Source organism: Aythya marila, assembly GCF_965140915.1.
Source record: "Aythya marila genome assembly, chromosome: 3".
Classification (NCBI taxonomy): Eukaryota; Metazoa; Chordata; class Aves; order Anseriformes; family Anatidae; genus Aythya; species Aythya marila.
Window position 1 is genome coordinate 74,968,112 of NC_139044.1, and position 20,119 is coordinate 74,988,230.

The 20,119-nt window shown below is 43.6% G+C and overlaps 1 protein-coding gene across 1 annotated transcript in view; it reads left to right on the plus strand.

The window, feature by feature from the left end:
• Positions 1 to 2,124: 2,124 nt before the first annotated feature.
• Positions 2,125 to 20,119, plus strand: part of DCBLD1 (discoidin, CUB and LCCL domain containing 1) — a gene marked incomplete at its 5' end in the record, with an annotated part of 48,694 nt that continues 30,699 nt past the window's right edge. Inside the window, 2 exons of the mRNA XM_082756651.1 lie at positions 2,125 to 2,221; positions 18,158 to 18,370. Coding sequence (XP_082612777.1) covers positions 2,125 to 2,221; positions 18,158 to 18,370 — 310 coding nt within the window. The remainder of the gene's footprint in view (positions 2,222 to 18,157; positions 18,371 to 20,119) is intronic.

Below are 20,119 nucleotides of genomic sequence, written 5' to 3' on the forward strand. Positions count from 1 at the left end.
CGTGGCTGGAACCCAGGGCCGTGGGAAGACTGAGGAGACGGGCTGCTTGCCCTTCCTCCTGCAAGTGCTCTCCTGCACAGCAAACTCCTTCAGCAGTCATGAAAGGAAAACAAATACCGCTCCCAGGTATTTTACAGCCCTAGTCTCCAGGGCGTGACTTATTGTTCCTCTACAAATTGCTGGAATAAAAATAACCATGAAGCAAATTATTCTCTAGCTATCCATCCCAGAGGGTATTGTCAAGCCTCCAGTGCCCAGGAGAAGGAGAAAGCTTCCTTTCCCAGCATCTGCCAACCCACCTTCCTTCTCCCTCTGAAACCCTTAAAGGTGGGTGACAGACAAAAGCCTCTTTGGCCTTCTAAGGCTGCTTACCTGCCTGCACCAACTGCCAAGATCTGCTGAGAGCTCAGCACCAGCAATATTACCTGCAAGCACCATGACAGAGGTTTTTGCTTATTAAATTGCACAAGATCACCAAACCTGGTTTATTGCAACACTGCATCCCTAAGGTGACTTGAAATTGACTTTGCAGGGTGGGCTTTTTTTGTTTTGTTTTGCCTATATTTGTCATAACACTTAACAAATATAATTGCAACTAAAACCTGACCCTATTATGAAAGAACATATTCTAGCTCTCAGCCAATGGAATGCAAATCAGTGTAATTACCAGTACAACCCCATGTGTGAGTCACTGGTTTTGATGGCCCACCAAAACTGATACTAAACAATGTATGCTAGGATGCTGTTATATTGCTTTTCAATAACTGCAACTCATTCAAATGTAGATGCTGCAGAGGATGTATCAGTGTGCAATTTGTTTCCTCTCCCTGGTGTTTTCATTTTGTCGAGTCTCATTTGTAGATTTTAAAACAATATTTGGTATAGGAGAAGCTATTTTCTTTAACTACAATATTTTTAGAGTCATAGGACCACAGAATGGCTTGGGTTGGAAGGGACCTTAAAGGCCATTTTGTTCCAACCCCTCACCATGGGCAGGGACACCTCCCACAAGTCCAGGCTGCTCAATTCTGCATTACCAGCTTTACCAATTCTGTGTTATTTTTAAATTCAGACTTGAAGCTGTTGCAGAGTTTGACTTTCTCGCCCCTTTCCATCCATAGTCTCCTTCATCTGTACGGATCTGTTCCTGACAATCTGCGAGACGAGTCCATGAACAGGCCCCTTGCATTCCCATGGACACACTCCTCTTCCAAAGTCTCTCAGCCTTCAGCTCCTCGAGGCCAGGCACCCACCACAGCCTCCCTGGTTCAGCCAGCCCGATTCTGGCTTTCGCTGATGAGGTCCAGTGAGAATTCCTCTAAACTGCTGCGGTAACAAACACTCCGCCTTGTGCCAGGTCTAATGTTTTAGATGAGACTTCACACCCTCCTTTGTAAGGAAAGGGTAAGTCTTGAGTACTAAAAATCTGTGTTAAATTCGTGTATATAGGAATGTAATGTACTGGGTAAAAAACGTGCCTGGTGACTATGTATAACAGTGCCTGTAAGGAAGTTAACAAACAGATGTTACCATTTGCGAAACACGAGCTCAGTTAGGATAAAGGTTATAGGCTTGCCCTTCCCTAAAGTCCTGTAGGAGCTAATAACCACCGGTTGTCTCCAAGACTCCAGGTGGGTTGCAAGTAGGCTCCTTTTGGGGGCCAGCAGCCGCCTCAGCAGCGCACGGGGCCGCCCCCACCTGTGCCATAGGTCCCCCCCCCTGGGGCCGGGCAGGTCCGGAGGGGTTTAGCTTGTAGGCGGCGAAAAGCAGCGGCAGGGCGGAGCGGCAACCCCGGGAGGGGGCAGCGGGGCTGGCGGGAGAAGGAAAAGGAGGAGGAGGAGGAGGAGGAGAAGGAGGCAGCCCGATGGGAAGGGCGGCGCTGCCCCTTCTCCCGCTTCCTCTCTCCACCCCCAGCCCGGGCAGGCGGCGGCAGCGCTGCAGCGCGGCTCGGGGGGGGCACCCGTGCGGCCCCTGCTCCTGCTCGGCACCTGCGGCAGAGGGATGCGAGGGGGCGGCCGCCCCCCTCGGCGGGCAGGAGGGCCGGACCCGGGGCCGCCCCGGCGAGGAGGAGGAGGAGAGGAAGAGAAAGGAGCGGGAGGGAAGCGGGGAAGTTGTGCCGGAGCCATGAGCCCCGCCGGGGGGGCGCGGGCCGCCCCCTCGCTGCTGCTCTCGCTGCTGCTGGGAGCCTCGGCCCCGCTCTGGCTGCGGGCGGAGAAGCTGGGTGAGTCCGGGGGCAGGGGCAGCCGGGGGGGGTCGCCCCCCTCCTGGGAGCCGGCAGCTGCCCTCGCCCCGGGGAGAGGGTCCGGGGGGTCCGGGGGGGGTCCGTGGGCTGCGCGCAGCTGACCCGGTTAATCCCCGCCGCCTTTATCCCCGCTCCGAGGAGCTGCGAGATTACGGCGGTAACCGGCCTGAGGGCGAGCGTGTCCTCCCGCTCCCCTCGTCCTCCGCTAGTCGGGGGGTGTTTCTCGTGGGTCCCTTCTGCTCTTCTTTTCCCGAAGTCGCGGCAGCGGGGAAAAGTCCCCGGCAAGTTGGAGGCGCGGCGCCTGCGGCCCCGGGGGCGCCCGGGCTCGGCACCGGCTCTGCTCCGGCACCGGCGGTGGGGATGGGATGGGATGGGATGAGGATGAGGATGGGGATGGAGATGAAGATGGGGATGGGGCTGCTGCAGGGGCCCGAGCCCATTCCCGGTACCGGCAGCCCCCGCCCCGCAGCCCGGGCCGCTCACCTGCAGCCCCGCCGGGAAGAGCAGCGCCTGCTCCGGCCGAGACAAAGTTTGGTGGGGATTTCGCTGGGATCCCGCAGCTTGGTGAAACGAGGGCCCGGGAGCTGCTCTGTTTGCCCTCTGTTTGTGTGCGACTCCCAGTTGAGCTTCCGTGTGAATTGTGAATCCAGCTGGCTTTTGCTGCGGGGCAACTGCGAGCTGCCGGCTGTGGCATTGCCCGGCCCGGTGCATCCATCTTAGAGGAGTTCACTGACAGCTACCGCCGAAGTAGTGCTGGAAGTTAGGCATAGTAATGAGCCTGACAGCAAACTTCAGGCAAGCTGATAGTCCCCGTATCAAATCTGGCTGCAAATTCCAACACCCGGTGCTCTGGGTTAGTGTAGCACCCAGGCAGTGCCACAAAGCACTTTATTTGGCTGATTTATACCTTTTTTTTTTTTTCCCTAACTTCCTAGTTATGGGGATTTCTGATACAAACTTCCACTGGGGAAAAATTGGTACAAGCCAAGTGACATTTCCGCTTACCAGCTTCATGCAATAGCTTTGTTTTTCCTCTTGAAACTTTGCTGTGCTATCCTCAATATGTATTTCCCAGTTTTGAGACTCCAATTTGATATGATCTGGGAAACAGAGATGGTTAAAAAAAACTTCCTCTCTATCCATCTGTGTTCTGTTGTGGTGGTGTGTGTTTTTGCCTCCTCTCGTACCAATGTTTTGTCATGATGACCTCAAGGACAAAGTCACTTGGAGAGTTGGTTAGTAAGTTTGCTGGGATTTCTGGGGGTTTTAGTGCATGCAGTGGCACTTCAGCAATTAAGCGTGACTCCGACTCCTTGTCTGTATTCCAAAACTGAGTGGTAAAGGCGCTTTTGTTGTTTCTTACTCATGTCTGAAGTGTTTCTGCCATCAAACCAACAGCACAGAAACAGAAGTCCTAAGACAACCAGGTAAACCATATTCCTAAACTCACATTTACAAGTCTGCCCAGCATTTAGAGACCGGAAGAGATTTTGACCCAAATCTTCCCTTTCTCCTTAGGGGGGCATTATTCTACTTGTTTGTTTATTGATATTGCCCTATAAATTAGGGGCTAAGTGTTCTGCAGCCGCACCAGTGGAGGGAGGTGATAAGGATAAGTGGAGACAAACTTCCTGTTACACAAGCTTCTCACCTTGACTTAAAAGTTGTAATGGAGCATGAGAAGTGGCAGAGTGAATCAGGCCTGAGTTTCAGCTAATTCTGAATTGTGACCACTGGTGTCTCCCACCAGCTGGTTCCTGGAAAGATGTACCGATTTAAATATATTGATTTAAATATATTTATATTATATAAAGTAGTGCAGTTTTCTGTCATCTAATGAACTGGCTGTGCAGTCTGCTTTTTTCCATGACCAGAACCCACAGGTAACAAGTTCACGTGTCTTCTCAGTCTATCCCGAGGGATGCTACAAAACAAGGGTGAAGCTGCCATTATATCTTTTCTTTTAAGTCTTAAATCAGGGAAAGGCCCCTTTTTCACTGTGGTGTTGCTTCATAGTGTAGCTCATACTGAGGTGACTGTGCAGAGCCTGTGTGTCAGCTCTTTTTCTGCTCGTGTTAAAGATGTACATTGTCTGAGGACATCTATGAAACACAGCATTTTGTTTTTCATAGACTGATGACAGGAAAGGACGTGTGATTAGGGAACTAGTTTTAATTAAAACATATTTGTGAGCTTAGTACATCTTACCTGGGGACAAATGTCATACCTATGACTGTGAACGAGTGATAAAATAACTATGGGATTTATAATAAAAGGGAAAATAAGCACATTTTAATTATGCTGTATGCTGATCTTGACTTCTCTTGTGGTTTCACTTGCCAGTTCTTTGCTGACAACCACAGATTATACCTTGTACCCCACCTGCCCAGCCTCACACAACCACACTAGACCTGGTGCCCCTTTTCAAGGTCTCCTTCCAGCAGGTCAAGACCAAGGTAGAGGGGAGGCAGATCCGAACACGTTATGTTTGCCATTCACTGTTCTCCAGTTTTTCTTCTGGTCTCATTGAGCAGGAGACTGAAATATGTAATTTTGGGCAGCAGCTACCTAAATCAGAGTCAAATCTGAGTCTTCCGTCTTCAGAGTTTTAAGTAATCTTCAATTACATTTCTTAAGCAAATTCTGGCCAGTTGGATTTAAAAAACAATCTGTGGGTTGGTTATTTGTAGGAAGGCGAATAGGAAAGGGGGATTTCACTCTATTAAGAGCAAGACTGAAGCCACCACTCTTGGTATAACTCATTTATTTTCACTTCAAATGAAGCACGATGGTGACACTAGCTAATGTGGGATTTGCAGATCAGCATCCAAATGTGAACTTTGGTTGCAGTGTTTCTGGGTCTGTTTACAGTTGCACCCAATGCTCATCTTTTTCGCATAAGTTGGAAGAACTTAGGGGCAGTAGGGTTTTGAGTCAGGGCTGTTACTTGATGTGGCAACAGTGTGTGCAGTAATTATGAGAGACTATGCCTGTTCTCAGGGACTTGCACAAAACACGTACTGAAGAATATTGGTGTGATAATGCTAATCCAGTCTGCATACCCACTTCCAGCAGTTTGCAATGCAGATAAAGATGAATCTTTCTTGTATGCACACACCCCACACCCTCCACAGATTCTGCATATAACCGATTGGTAAATTTTTCAGTTTGTTTGCATTTTGTCCTTATGTCTACTTCCTTCCTTGGCTCCCCCTGTGTCGCGTTGTGAATGCTGACTAGAATCACTGAAGACGGAGGCAACAGTTTTCCGGTTGCAGTTCATAAGTGCTGTGTATACCCACCACATGAAAATTGCCATGTTTTTAGTTGCACAGACTTTGCTATAAATAGCTCTAAGCCCTTTATATGTACTTCTCTTTAGGTTACCAGAGGACATATTTCAAACGAAATCAGAGACAGGGAGGCCTCTGGGAGTCTCACTGACAAAGGAGGGAGGAAAAAGATGCTTTGGGAAAGCTCTTCCCTGAAATATCAGCACACGCACATAACATGCATGGCTGTTGAATAATATTTCATACAAATTATATGTTGATTTACATATGCAAAATTCATTAATTTGTATTTATCAGACCATGCCACCAATAGTCCACTGGAGCTATGTGTTTAGCACAGTAAAAAATAGTTTTTAAAAAAAACAAAACATGTTTGAGGATGCTTATACTACATAGAGATACTTAAGGTACCTTCTCAAAGCCATTTTGGGCACCAGAAGTATGACAGTTTAGAAAGCTCGCCTGAGACAACACACCATGCTGAGAAGCGTGCTCCTGAGTGGTGGTGTGCGCTGAAGTCCTCAGTGTAGACGTTGCTGGAGGTTTGGGGCTGACTGTATCGTATCAGATGCTCTCCTGTGGCATGTACTTATCAACACATGGGTTTGCACCATCTGTTAAGAATAAAACAAGCCAGACAAAATCAAAATAAAATCCTCCTGACTGGATTCAGTGGAATGGCATTGGATCCCAACTATCTGCAATTAAAAAAAAAAAAAAAATGTTAATAGCAGTGCATAAGAATAAGCACACAGCTTTCCCAAAAGGCTTAATTAGAATTACCACTGGGATTAGGAAACTTCAAACTGGGACAATGCACTAGTGATGTTAAAAAAATAAATAATAATAATATTATGTTAAATTAAAAAAAAAAAAAAAGTCAAACGGCTTGACTAATTTTAAGAGTATGAAGATATCTTCATTTATTCTAAAAGCAAAAATTATGAATTATCTAATTAAACCCATTTTGTCTGTGAAAAATGTGTGAATGCTAAAGCCATATTTCTGAGGTCTACTGGACACATGTACATAGGGAGGCTTCCAGTAGTTAGGATTTTTTATGCTGTGTAATTAAGTCCAAGAGCTGAGAGCATTACTAGAAAGGTAGGAATTCCCTCTTTGCCTGCCTCTTCTTTTGACAGAGCTAGGACATGCCTCTCAGGAGTTTCCTTCTAAGATATGAAGGTTTAGTTTGGTGGTGATGGGGCTTTCTCATCCTTCCTGACTAGCACTTCCAGTCCCAGAGTGACCTTGCTCGTTATTTCCATTTCCCTGGTGGGATGGGTTGCTGCCTGGCCACAGCAGCTGCCTCTACAGCAGCCCCACACCGCTCCTCTGCATAGGCAGAGCCCATATTCTCTCTGCTCATCTCGAAGGAGCTCCAGTAAAGGTTTTTTTCAAACACCCTGAAAAAAAAAAGGAAGGAGAATAAATGGGGAAGGCAGAGCAGGTCAAAGCTAGAAATGCAGATCCATAGCCTCTTCGAGAGCAGGATCTTCGTTTTGGTATTTAGTATCACATTTAGGCTTAAGCTGCTACTGTAATTGCAGTAATTTCTTCAGGAAGTTACAAGTTTGTTGTGTTATTCCTCCACCCCACCTTTAGCAGAGCTCCAAACTGTTGTTCCTTCCCTCAGCTGCTGCAGAAACCTTGTTTCCATCACAGTTTTAATCTGCCATGTTCAAGTTTCTGGCATTCCCACCACAAATTGTTCAACAGTATTGGATTTCAGTCTAGCACTTTGACATTACAGTTCAAGTCATGTTGATGTCATCTTCCAGATGTTCATGTCTACTGAATAAAAATTGTGTTTATTTGCTTTATTTCAAATTACAAAAACGCATGGGGAATTCTGGATGTGATCTCTCATACTATACAAAGGCCTGTGTGTCCTGTAAGAAATCAAACAAACCTTTTCTTCATGGTGTAGTAAGGAGAGACCTCAAAACACTGGAAACATAGGTGGGTTTTTTCATCTATCCAAACAGAATCACTTTATTACATGGTTGAGTCTTGTTGTTGCAGCTGCACGGAGTAGAAATTTGCAGATTCTTGAAACCACTTACATCTATTTTATTTAGGTGCCATACCAGTACCATGGCGGTGGATTGCTTTGACTTAACAGTCAGCCATGCTTTCTTTGCGAAACAAGCTCAGAATAAAAAAAATATAATAATAATAATAATAATAATAATAATAATAATAATAATAATAATAATAATAAGTCAATTTTCTCCTCTGAGTATGAAAAAAATATCTATCTAAACCTGTAAAGATCCTGAGGGTGCCCCTCCACTGGGAGGATTTAGCAGCAAGTTCCACAGCTAACACCAGAGACATTGCCCTCCATCCACATTGTCTCAGCTTGTTCCCAAAGCCAGGGATTTGTATTATCCCATGCTTCCCATGTCAGGGAAGGGAGAATTAAAGCTGAAATGCCTTGGAGCCATAGGCTCTGTGCCCCCACTAAATGCTTTAAAGCAGAATTTTTGTAGGTAAGCTGTAATATGAATTGTTGTGTCATGTATGATGAGAAGCTGGGCAGTCAGAACTGTCAACATTTTCAAGCCCAAGGAGTCAGCTTTTTCTGATCTATTAGTATTTCATCACAGGTAGAAGAGGCATAGTTAAACTTCTCTATAAAACACATATCTGAGAACTTACTGATTTTCAGGAAGTGCTAATGCTTGTGCTTTGAAAATGAATCTCCTGTTTTTTAGAAGAAATTAGTTCTCTTTGTTCCCTACGTGGAAAGCAAAATAATGTTTTATCAAAATAAATTAGTGTCTGAGCAGTTGCACCGAAGTATTCACTCTTGAGGTGAGTGAAAAATCGCATACCTTTCTACCATACACTGTATGAAAACATGAGAACAAGATTGGGGCTAATCAAAAATAAATACATAAATAAAAAAATCCAGTCAAATAAAAGGAAAATATGGAGTTGCAGTGTAAGTAGTGTACACAGAGTGGTATAAAAACAGTCTCTTGTGCATTGTTTTTCACTTCTATTTGCAAATACGTTTTATACAATCTCATATTAACAAGTCACAGAAGACTGAAAGTGGCAGAAATGATGCTGTGGTTCATACACGGTGTCACAACCAGTAACGTAGTACTTAAGTAATTCTATGGCTAGTAAAATTTTTATTTTTAGAATTGGAAATATAGTTCGCACCAGCTAGATATAACCACAACAAACCAGGGAGACTGCAACGTTTCATGTTTCACTGAGATTCTGAGTGTACCATTCTGGTTAATGCCTTGATGATGAGTATCAGGCAGGCTAGTAGCATGGGAATACTGGAAGAAAACATTTCTTTCCTTCAGTGCTCCAGGTCAGAAGCCTGATGTACATCTTTGATTGTAGATGTGTCTTAGTTCAGTTAGTTTTACTGCCATTTCTGCTGGAGTTGCAGAGAACCACTTGCTGTTCGATTGCAATAATTATGGTAGAAAGAGTTGGTTTCCTATAAGTTAAATGAGTCAAAAGGCAAAGCAGAACATTGAGTCTTGTGAATAGATGGCAATTATTTTCCCTCACAAACCAATTTTCTCTTGAGATATTTAGTAACTTATACCTTGTGGATTAAGTAGGATTTACATAATTTGCTTTGACAGAAGTAGTGTGCTTTCTGTTGTCCTTTCAATCACATACCACAACAAATCACATATTAAATCTAGTCATACAAGCAAAAGGAAGTGGATGTGTGATTGTGCTAATAAGTCAGGACAGGTTTGATTTTAAGAAAATCGACCAGCCTTAATTACTGATAAATATCAGTCTTTCCTGGCTTGTGTCACACTAACAAGGGAGTTGCATATTAAAAACAAAAGGTGGTGGTGGTGGGGTTTCATCCTATCATGTTCAGACGTTTGCTCTTACCCAAATTAAAGCTGTTGTGAAATCTTGCCTTCCCACCTGCTACCTTATCTGGGACAGCTCTACTTCAGCCTCTTTTTAACCTGGTGTCTCCGAGTTTCCTGTCCCTGTGGGCTTGCCAGTACTTACCATGGCTGTGAATATTCCTATTTCTGTGCTACCCAATATTCGAGTTTGGCCCTGAGCTTGCAGCATATGTTTCCCACACAGTCCTAGTTCAGTGCAATATACTGTAAGTTAATCTCCACTAAAGCATAGCAAAGAGAAAAACCTAGGGAAAAAAAAAAAAAAAAAAACACAGATGGAGAAAGTAGAGCAAGCAATTTGCATATATATGATATGTCTCTCAGTTAAGATTAGCATTTCCTACTTTGCCTGAAAAGCCCTTAATAGAAATCCAACTGCATGTTTGCCCCACATTAGGGGAATCAAAGAAGGTGCCCTGATAGTAGAAGAGCCCCACCAAACTCAGGGGGGCCAGCATGGGGTAGTGGGAGCTCCATTTCCCACTTTGTTCCTGCTGCACTGCTGCGGAATTGTGGGCAGAGGGATAGGAAATAAGTGTCTGCTTGTAGGCTATTTATTCCCTTTTAGTCTTTACAGTACTGGAGCTTCCCCAAGGTTCACTCTACATGAGTAGCTGGTGGAGGAGCATGACCACATTTCCACTTACTAACAGTCCTCCGAGATTCCTTCTCAGTGTGCAGCTACAACCAGTGCTTGGGCAGTGAACCGAGTGCTTGTGCCTTCTCAGCACCTCTGCACTTGAGGATGGACACCTTAACATGGGGTCCATGTATTTTCAGGTAGGCAGATGTTTGCTGGAAAATAAAAAATCAACTTCTGGCTTGCAAAATGGGGACCCTACACTTGTGATTCCTCTGAAAATAATATAAATATGTAGATCCATTCTCACATCTGTTCCCCAAAACTCACAGTGTAATAAAGTGTTGAGGTGATGAGTCACAGCAGCATGCACATTCGTAAAAGAAAGGCATTGATAAATATTATATGCAGCTATGCAGTGAATAAATAAATAAATAAGTAAAAGTCTTTTTTGTTGCAGCAGTTAAAAGGCATAGAGAAGTTTTCTCACACCCACAGGCTCAAGATTGCTGTATTTAGAATGCTGAAAAGCAAATTCCAGTGCTGAAACTCGCTTCTCTGTAGGACTACATTTGGGTACACTGCCTAAGTCCTGGAAGCAGTGACTAAAACATGCTTATTTTTGACATGTACTCTGGTACTGTCTGTCTTTCACAGATTGTGATGGAACCAGATAGTCCTCCTGAAAAGCAAAGGCAAGCCTCTTTTGCTACTACTTCTGAGTATTCGATAGAAGCGAAGCAAGAGAACTGTATGATGCTATTTTAATTTTTGTGTAAACCTCGTCCCTTACATGTTGTACGATCTTGTTCTTTATGGAATGCAGCAACTTCTTAATCCTGTGTCCTCATAAATAATTTATATGAAAGACACCATCAAGGCTGTAGCTACTGTTTTCTCTTTCTGGTACTGTAATTTCTAGGGTAATCTTGAGTTTTCTTGTCACTTACTCTCATGCATAGATATAGCCCAGGTAGCGTTTGGCTTCATCATGACACAAGTCTCTAAGATGTATATATTCAGAGGACATGGTTGGTCTCCAGAAAGTTAATTGTTTAAATGACAAAAGTAATTAAATCTTTAACTATATATAGAAACTGGAAGGGTTTTAGCATGTGAGTTTCTGGTTCACATTTGTGGTAGTTTAAGTGAAACTTATTCTATTCCTCGTTAAGGTTATGAGCCTGAATGCTAAGCATAAAGTTGCCTCTTTACTGAAAAGTGGTTTCCTGTTGATAGATGAAATTGCTCAAAAGGAGATTTCAGCTTTTGTTTTACACATTAGCAGCTAAATAAATGAAAGCTCTGGTCTTGAGAGACTTTAATCTCTGCAAACTTCTGCAAATGTGAGAGCTTTCTGGGGTAGTAAAGGCTGCCCACGTTGTTTGTGGCAATCCATTGAAGTACTGCCATGTAGGTCAGCACAGCTAAAAGGATTTCCCTTGCTACTGCTAACTATTGCTAAAAAAAAATCTAATTTTGAAAAATGGTAATATGGTTGGAAGCTACTTTGTTATATAAGGAATATAAAAATGGTTGTCAGTTTTGTTGTTGTTGTTTTTTAAATATACTTGATGATGGCAATCCAACTGGTTACCAAAATGACTTCTTACACATCTGAGACAGGGCATCCCCCAAGGCTGGTTGCAGGAAAGCCAAGGGGAAAGCCAGCCCCTAGCCACTGCCAAATGGCCGGGGGGGGCAATCACAGCTGGGCGCATGGGAGGAATCTGTGATTTATAGAACCGCTGTGGAACCAATTTGAGATCATTTGCTGCATTCTCATTCCTACTTTAAGAGAGACATTACAGTAAATAATGTCTGCGAGGAGGAGGGAAAAACACACTGTGGTTTGTTTGACCTCCTTCTCCTTTTGCATCCCTTTGAAGTCAGTAAGTAAATAATTTGGGCTACGAAATCAGCCCTGTACAATGTTCCTTTGTTTCTTCTGCTGCTCTACCTTCCCTTCCTGCCCTCAGCCCCCCTCCCAGCACTCCCCACCTCCCGCTTGGTTAGATTTGGCAGCAAAATGAGTGTTGTGAGGGACAGCTGCAGCACAGGGGTTAAAATGTTTCCTGGGGACCCTATGGAGTCAAACAAATGAGAATGCAATTCAAAGAAAAAGTTTAGACCGTATTTATTATTCCATCTGCAGTCGGGCATACTGCAAAGTGGGGGATTTCTTTCCTTGAAAACATTAATACTAATATAAAGTCCATGGAAGATTGCAGTCATTGTTTTTTCAGATGATTATAGACTTGCCTTAATTTCCCGTAGTTTCTTTCATCATTTTAAATTCTCTTTGCAGTCTCCACAAAATGCTGTGAAGAATCTGAAGCTGGACTTCTGAAAAAAGCACTGCTGTGGATTTTTATATACTTCTTTGCACACAGGGCTTGATCAGCTGCTCCACTGGCGTCAATGGCATCTGTGTGCCAACACCACCAGGGAGGCAGTGTGGAGGGCTGGCGATGCTCGCCCACACAGAAATGCCTCAGGCCCACGATGTTGCCCTGTGTTTTTGTTAGCCACTTGAGCCCATTGCCAGGAAAAGCAAAGAGGTCTGAGATTTTTGTTGTTCTATGGAAAAGTGATGGGTTTAGGTCTTGATGGTGTGGTGACCTCTCTGTTCCATTGTAATGGCCCAGTAAAAAGCTAGCACTCCTCACTCAGGTTTCTAGGTGGAGAGGTGAGAAGTGAAGTGCTTAACTCCGAGCCTCACTTGATCAATCACAGAGTGATGAAAGCACAAACCCACTTTTATTTGCAGTGTGCATGCTTCTGTAAGTGACAAAGGTTGTAGCAGATGTATGGAAACCTAGCATGTTGTCAAGACTGCATCAGTGGTTTGGGTGGCATCTTGCAACAAATCTTGTTTTTCCCCTGGTCTGTTCTCCTATCCCATGTGATCAGAGAGGGCACAGGTCTGACTGGAAAGATTTGATTTCTTATTTAGATATTCATCTGCTCTTATGCACAACTCAAATCTTTCAAACATGGGCACAGAACTCTTTCTTGACAGTTATTACTGTATCTTTTAATAAGCTGGAATTATTACTTCAGGGAAAGCAACATGGAAGATGAGCTGAATCTCATGTCTCCATGTGTGGGGATTATCAACAAAGCCCCATCCTCAGTTCAGTGGCATTTTCTTTGCTTTGGCTGCATTTTCTTGCAGGCTGTAACTCTCCAGAAAATGCTGATTTTTGGCTGAATCCGGAATATAGGAACTGGCAGACAAGCTCCATGCTCTCAGGAGCAGGAGGAGTGGGAAGGAAGAGGACAGACCAGCAGCTCTGTACCCAGGCCTCCATGTGGGCAGGGGAAGGTGGGGAGATGGTGCTCAGTTTGCCTCGAGCATCTCTGTGAAGGTGGAAAATGCAGGCAGCCAGATGGGGAGAGATGAGGCAGAGATGGAAATAGGGCTGGTTTGGGGGTCTTCATTGTGGTGAGAAGGCAGCCAAGGGCAGGGTGGCATTGGGAATCAGTAACCAGGAGAGAAATGTTTGCGCCCAGAGGGGCGGCGGAGCATGCGGGCCCGGCCGTGTGCCTGAGCACGCTTGGGAATAGAACGTATTTAGCACTGGAGCGAGGCCAAGCCGGTTATTAATTGCTTAGTGAATGTGAATCAGAGGGATGAAAAAGGCAGCTGTTTTCTGCCAGGACATTGTAGCAGCGCTTCTGAAAACATACTTTGATACCATGCCGTGTAACAATTTTGTAGTTGGCGGTATAAACATCGTTCAATAAAAGCTGCAGCGCATGAAATCTTCCTACAGCAGGCATTTGAGAACAGTAGTCTCTTCCCTAGTGCAGGGGGCAGTGCTCCAAGCCCATGGATAAAGGCAGTGTGCACCCCCTGTGTGTGTGGGCCAAGGGTGGGCAAGCCCAGGGGAAAGAGAAGCTCAGCCCACGAGCTGGCCTGCGGAAAGAGACAGGAGCAGGGAGGCATCCAGGTGATATAGGATGGCAGGAAGGTGCCGTGAGGAACCAGTGTTATTTTCAGAGCTCTCCAGCTCTGTTGCTTCTGGGACTGACACTCTTTAGTGAAAGGCATCCCATTCCCAGCCACAGTTCCTGGGGCAGCTCGTGGTGCTGGGTCTCATTCATGGGCACAGGTTTCACCACTGATGTCCCTCCAGGGCAGGGGACCCTCCTGCCCATGAGCCAGCCACCATGGCCAGGCCCAGCCCAGACATGGCCACCCAGGGATACTCCCTTCACCTTTTTCCACACACATCCACCATGCAGGCAGATAAGGGGGAGAAATACTACCACCCATCAGTACATCCCCTCACACTCTCCACAGAGGTAGCATGGCCCACATCCTGAGGTCCTCTGGGTGAGACCAGGCTGGATTTTACACGTACGCGTTACTCTCAGCAGAGGCAAAGGGCAAGCAGGGGGACCTGGTTCTGCAGCAGAAGGTGCTGGTTGCACCTCCCAGTCCTCGGGGAGGTATTTCCATCATCTCCCACAGGAGACTATTTTTATCTTCATGGTAAACAGTCTTAATTCCAACGCTGTGTGATCTTTCGTACAACCTGAGCGTAGGCCAACAGGCGGGTGCCCTCAATCCAGAGGCTGCGATCTTGATCTTGATTCAAATGCCCGTGGGAACACAGTTTACAAAGCATGTTTGATGTGCTTTTAGGAACTTCTGGTGCTGAGGAGAGATTTTATTAAATCTAAGCATGTTTAGACTTTCTGGCTGCTGAATACCTTGTGCTCAAATATTTTGCTTAGCTTGAGTCCAGTGGGAAGCGATGAAACCTGGATGTCTGAGGCAAGGCCATCAACTTCTTGCCAGATGGGGTGATAGAAAACAGCACCCAAAAGCAATGCTAAATGAAAACTTAATGTGAACAAGAAACCCTACTTTGAACTGACCGGTTAAATACACTTATTTCCAGCCAGAAGAGCTGTGCCTATATGAAAGAATGTGACATGAGAAACTCGAACTGTAGTTTTAATAAGGACAAGCAGTTGGATTTAAAACTCAATGTATTTGAGGTTTGGCCAATGCATTTCTATTGAAAAACTAAATTTCACGTAAAAATACCAATAAGAACAAAACTAATGATAACCTTATTCATATTTTTTATTTGAAATTTTGAACAGCGATACAGGGATACATCTTGAATTCCTTTCAATCAGCCTCCGTTCCTGAGCCTTTGGTTTATAGTAGAGTTATACTTTATACATTTATTTTTCTGCATTTTGTCTTAAAATCTATTTGAATTAGCAGATCCTGAACTTTATTCTGCTTTGCTTCCATACCTTCAGACTCCTTCACTGGGGTGCATTTTCCAGTAAATTTCAGTGTAACTTTTTATTTTCTTCTGGTAATTCTGCTGCAAAATTCAAAATGTAGAGCTGGAGTCATAAAGGATAGTTACTAGTACTCGGCCTGACTTTTTGTACATTGCTTCAGTTCTTTTGGCAGATGAGCTTTTGCCGTGACCTATTCCTTTGAGGTAGGCAGGCAGAGCAGAGGCAGTGAGGCATGTTACAGGTGCAAGATGATGCTGCGCTTGCCTCTCATCAGCTGGAGTACTTGAATGACTGTGCTATCTACATTGCACAAGTGAAAAGTTGGAAAATAGCAAATATGCTTTCTTAGTTCTAAAGATGTTCTGGTCTTAATACATTTGAATGCTGACTCACAGATTTTTAAAAAGGATTTTCCCTAGGGACCAGACCTTGTATAACCTCCAAAGAGGGGGATGGCAGGCTGAGGTCTCTGCACAGTTTTGCCTGCACACTTTCTGCAGAAATACAGTGCTCTGTGACCTGTACAGTTGTCAGCATCTCACCATGAGAGTGACGTCTCTTCAGCTTTTTTAGGAGAGTTGTACCATAGAGGATCCTTGGGATTTTACTGAGGTGACACAGGCCAGAATGTGACCCAGTGAGATGAAGGCAATGCAAACACTGGACTTTTTGTTTTAAGGAGTTTGTCCCCGTAACATTTTGCTGTGGATGTATAACTTTTTTTCCTTTTGTTTTCCCTCTTCTCTCACCAATGAGTACAAGCAGCAAACCAAGACTACAGACTGCAGTGACTTTACTTTCATCAGCCCAATTAAAATAATGCTTACAGTTAGAAATGTGGTTAAAAAAAAAAAAAAAAGCCATGGGCAGCTCTTTTTTGCTACACAGGCTGCAGGATTGTCCTGTGTCCTCCCCACAGTGATCTGTTTTTATGCTGCCTGGACCTCCCCAGACTCCTCTCTGGATCAAGAAAGTTGACAGCATATGTAGCGTATTGCTCCTTATATTTTAATTCCTGCTGCAGAAAGTTTCCATTAAAAAGATGATTTTCTCAAGAGACCAGTTTGCCTTTCATCTTTAGCATTTTCCCATGCATTCTAAAATCAATAGAGCTAGGATAAAAAACTTTAACAACAGCTATTTTTTCAAGCATATGAACAAAAAGATCTGAAAAAACATATTTAATGTGTTTTATGGCGATACGATTTTGGGTCTATGTCTCCTATTCACCTCTATTCCAAGCATGAACCTTTGACAGAATTAAATAGCAGGCAACAAAGCTAGAAATAATGATAAAGCTTCAAAATAAACACTCTTGCCTGTGAAAAAGCAGTTGAGTGAGTTGCATGAAATGGCAGTGTAATTATATAGTAGTGAGTCAAAGTTTGATAGCTTGGAGCTTATCTTTGCACAGCATGCCACTTTCCCCCAGCCCCCAGCATGGTACATTTCTTTATCAACACTTCATTTCTAGTTGTTTACTTTTAAACAATCTTCCCAAATCTTAAGTATGTTCCTCCACGTGATTGTGGAAGGAAATTCAGGTAGTAATTAAAATGGCCAGGTCAAAACAGTTTAACCAAAACATCCCCAAAAGTAAAATTATGCGTAAAGTAAACATGAATTCCCAGCTCTTCAGGATTCTCTGTTTTAACACTTTTAGAGTTAGTATCAATTTTGTAGTGATAAAGGGTAACAGAATATAAGACTTCTATGTAAAGAGCGCCTGTGCCCTAACTGACCTAAACCTGAGGACTGCTACATGCACATAGATATGGCACTAATTCCACTGTTGTGATAGTTTTCATTATTTGAAAGATTCAGCAGATTCTTTCAAATAATTCTAGCTTTAATATATAGATTTCACATTACTGGTATACTTTTAAATAGTTCACTAAAAATTGCTTCCTTTAGTCGTCAAGGTCTCTTATCTGATACCTGCTTCCTTCCCCTCCGTGGATGCATCCTGTTTTCCATGTCAGCCCCCACATCCCCCCAGTATTTCCATGTGCCTTTTCCTGTTGTCATATGTTCTGCTGCAGCTGCTCTTCAGATGCTTCTCCACCAAGGAAAGTCCCCAAAGCTGAGCTCACTCCTACACATGGCCACAAAAAAAAAAAAAAAAAAAAAAAAAAAAAAAAAAAAAAAAAAACTAATTTGCCAGTGGCAGCATTCTTCCCATGCTGGAGCAGGCAAGCACCGCCCCATGACCTGTTAGCAAGGAGGCAGCAGCACTGATATTTCCAGGGATGCTTCTGTGAAGTAGCCTGTGTGTAGGGCTGATGATACTCGTCCCACCTTTCTGTGTTTGCCTTGTCCCCACTGCTTTTTGTACTGTGCAAGTGGAGCAAGAGAACCATCAGGAAAGTAAGATGAGTCAGGTCTGTGATAGTATGCAGTTAAGTCATGTTTGTGCTTTCAGGCGTGATTCAGTTACCCTCTCCCTGATGGCTCTTTCTGTGGAAATAAAATATGGAATGATAATTGAGAGAAAACTCTTTAAGGAGGGATCCTACCTATTACATGTGAAATTGCGTCTTTAAGTTTTCAGTAGGGTTTGGCTGTAAAACAAAACCAGAAAGACTGTTTATATAGGATTGTCAAATACATCTTAATTCATGAGTGTTTCCAACCCTCTTTTCTACTGCTTTACAAGATAAATATGACTCCATTTATTTTAATTACCTGTTCTCCAACAACTGCATAACTAAGGTGGAGCATTACAAAATATTTTTTAGAAGGCAGAGTGCATATGAGATGATTTTGTGGTCAGCATTTTATTACAGATTTTATTTTATTACAGTTTTTTTTTTTATTGAGGAGTACATTTTGGTTTTCTTCATTGTTTCTTCTTCTGCAGGGGATGGATGTGGGCACATGGTGATGTATCAAGACAGTGGGACCCTGGCATCCAAGAACTATCCTGGGACATACCCAAACTACACTCTTTGTGAAAAGAAAATCCAAGTACCTCAGGGAAAACGCTTGATCTTAAAAATTGGAGACCTGGACATTGAATCACAGAAATGTGAATCCAGCTACCTTAGCATCCTCAGTTCTTCAACAGTCCATGGTACGTAAAAGATAAAGCAATGGTAAATACATGAACTATGAGAAGTGTGAGTAAATCCCAGCTCAGCAAAGCACAAGGAATGTTACCCTTTTTTCTTTCCTCCTCCTTTCCATATTCAAGTGTTTTGTTCCGGGCATGCAGAGCCATTGCTCTCACACTTCATGTGCTGACAAGGCTGGGAATGCTGCAGGGGGGCTGCTGGTCCTCAGGGGCTGTGCCCTCCTCTGGCACACGCATCCACAGGGCTCTGACCTCAGGCCTATGGAGCTGTGCCCTAAGGCCTGTGGAGCTATCATGGTTGTAATACAGTGAACACATGGATCTATATCAGCACTACATACTTCTCTGGTCAAGAAAGAGCTAGCTCACTAACTACACAGAGATGAGAAGTTGGAGCCCACTGTCTTTCATCTCTCTATTTCCTAGTCTGTCAAGGCCTTGGAGAGGAGAGAAGATAACCTTTATTATTGCGAGTTGTTAGTCACTGATATCCTTTGCTAACACACAGGCTTTAATACTTGCAGATATTAAACGTGTGCAGCCAGGCTACACTCGTGTAAGAGTTTTGCACAAGAGGATAGGTGATTAAATACGTTTTAAATGTGCACTTAAAACAATAATAACAAAATTCTCCTAAGAGAACTGGAGGCCTTCTTCAAATCAGTTTTCCCAGTCAGTTTTTGCTGAGGCTTTTGTTCTCTAGCAGAGTCAAACAGATTTTCAGGACAGTGAGCTCTTTTTCAGAAGTCAGATTTAAATCCAAAGACATGGAGCTGCAAAGGAGTTCTGCAATACTGGAATAAACATGTGAATAACAAGTTTGTAAGATTTTGCCAGCTGTGAGCAGGCTGTAGCCTCCAGTCAGCTGCAGTTGAATGTGCTATGCTGGACATTACAGGCAGAACAGGTTCAGTGGAAAAAGCAAATGAAGAGATAAGCTACACAGAGCTTTTGCAGGTTTTCAAGGTCACCCAGCTCATTGCTTGTCTCAGTGAAGTGTGTGGTTCTCCCAGACTCAGGACTCATAATAGTAAAGAGGGATGATTGCCTTTCATTCACGAGCATGATAGGCCTATAACTCATCTGGTAAGATAAGATCAGGTGAGGTACTAAAGCTTCTCTCACAAACGAAGGTAAAGGTAATTATTGTTCATCAGGAGGGAGGTATTATATTTTGAAACAGCCTTCAACAAGAGTGAACCCTGACATGCTGATATCTAAGCCTTGTGTATAGCTTGATTTGAGGCATAAGGAACGCTTCTGTTTGTGTGTGCTTGGATTTATGTATTTTGTATTTATGTTTATGTTCGTTTACCTGTAAGTAACGAATTCTGTTCACCTGAAGCATGTTGTCTGTACTTGGCAGTGAGTGTTACGTGTTTAGTGTTGCATTATCATAACTTTGAATAATTTTTACTGATATTATCTTAACATTTCTAATCAAAGGCTTATCTAGGAAACAAGGATAAATCAATATATTGTTTTTTGAAGTGAAAAATGAAGCTTGAATGCTGATTGAAATTTTGGCTCCTTACACACCGGCCCCAAGGCATCTTCACATAGCTCAGTCACGCAGTTATTCAGCCTATAAACGGAATACTGGTGTATTATGCAATCAAATCCATGTAATGAATTTCTTTCAAGTATTCCCACACCCATTTTCATACCTGATTGGTAATGTCTGATGCATGTGGACTATAATTTGCATTCTCAGTAATGAACTGCACAATTAGCAGATTTTGCTTATAT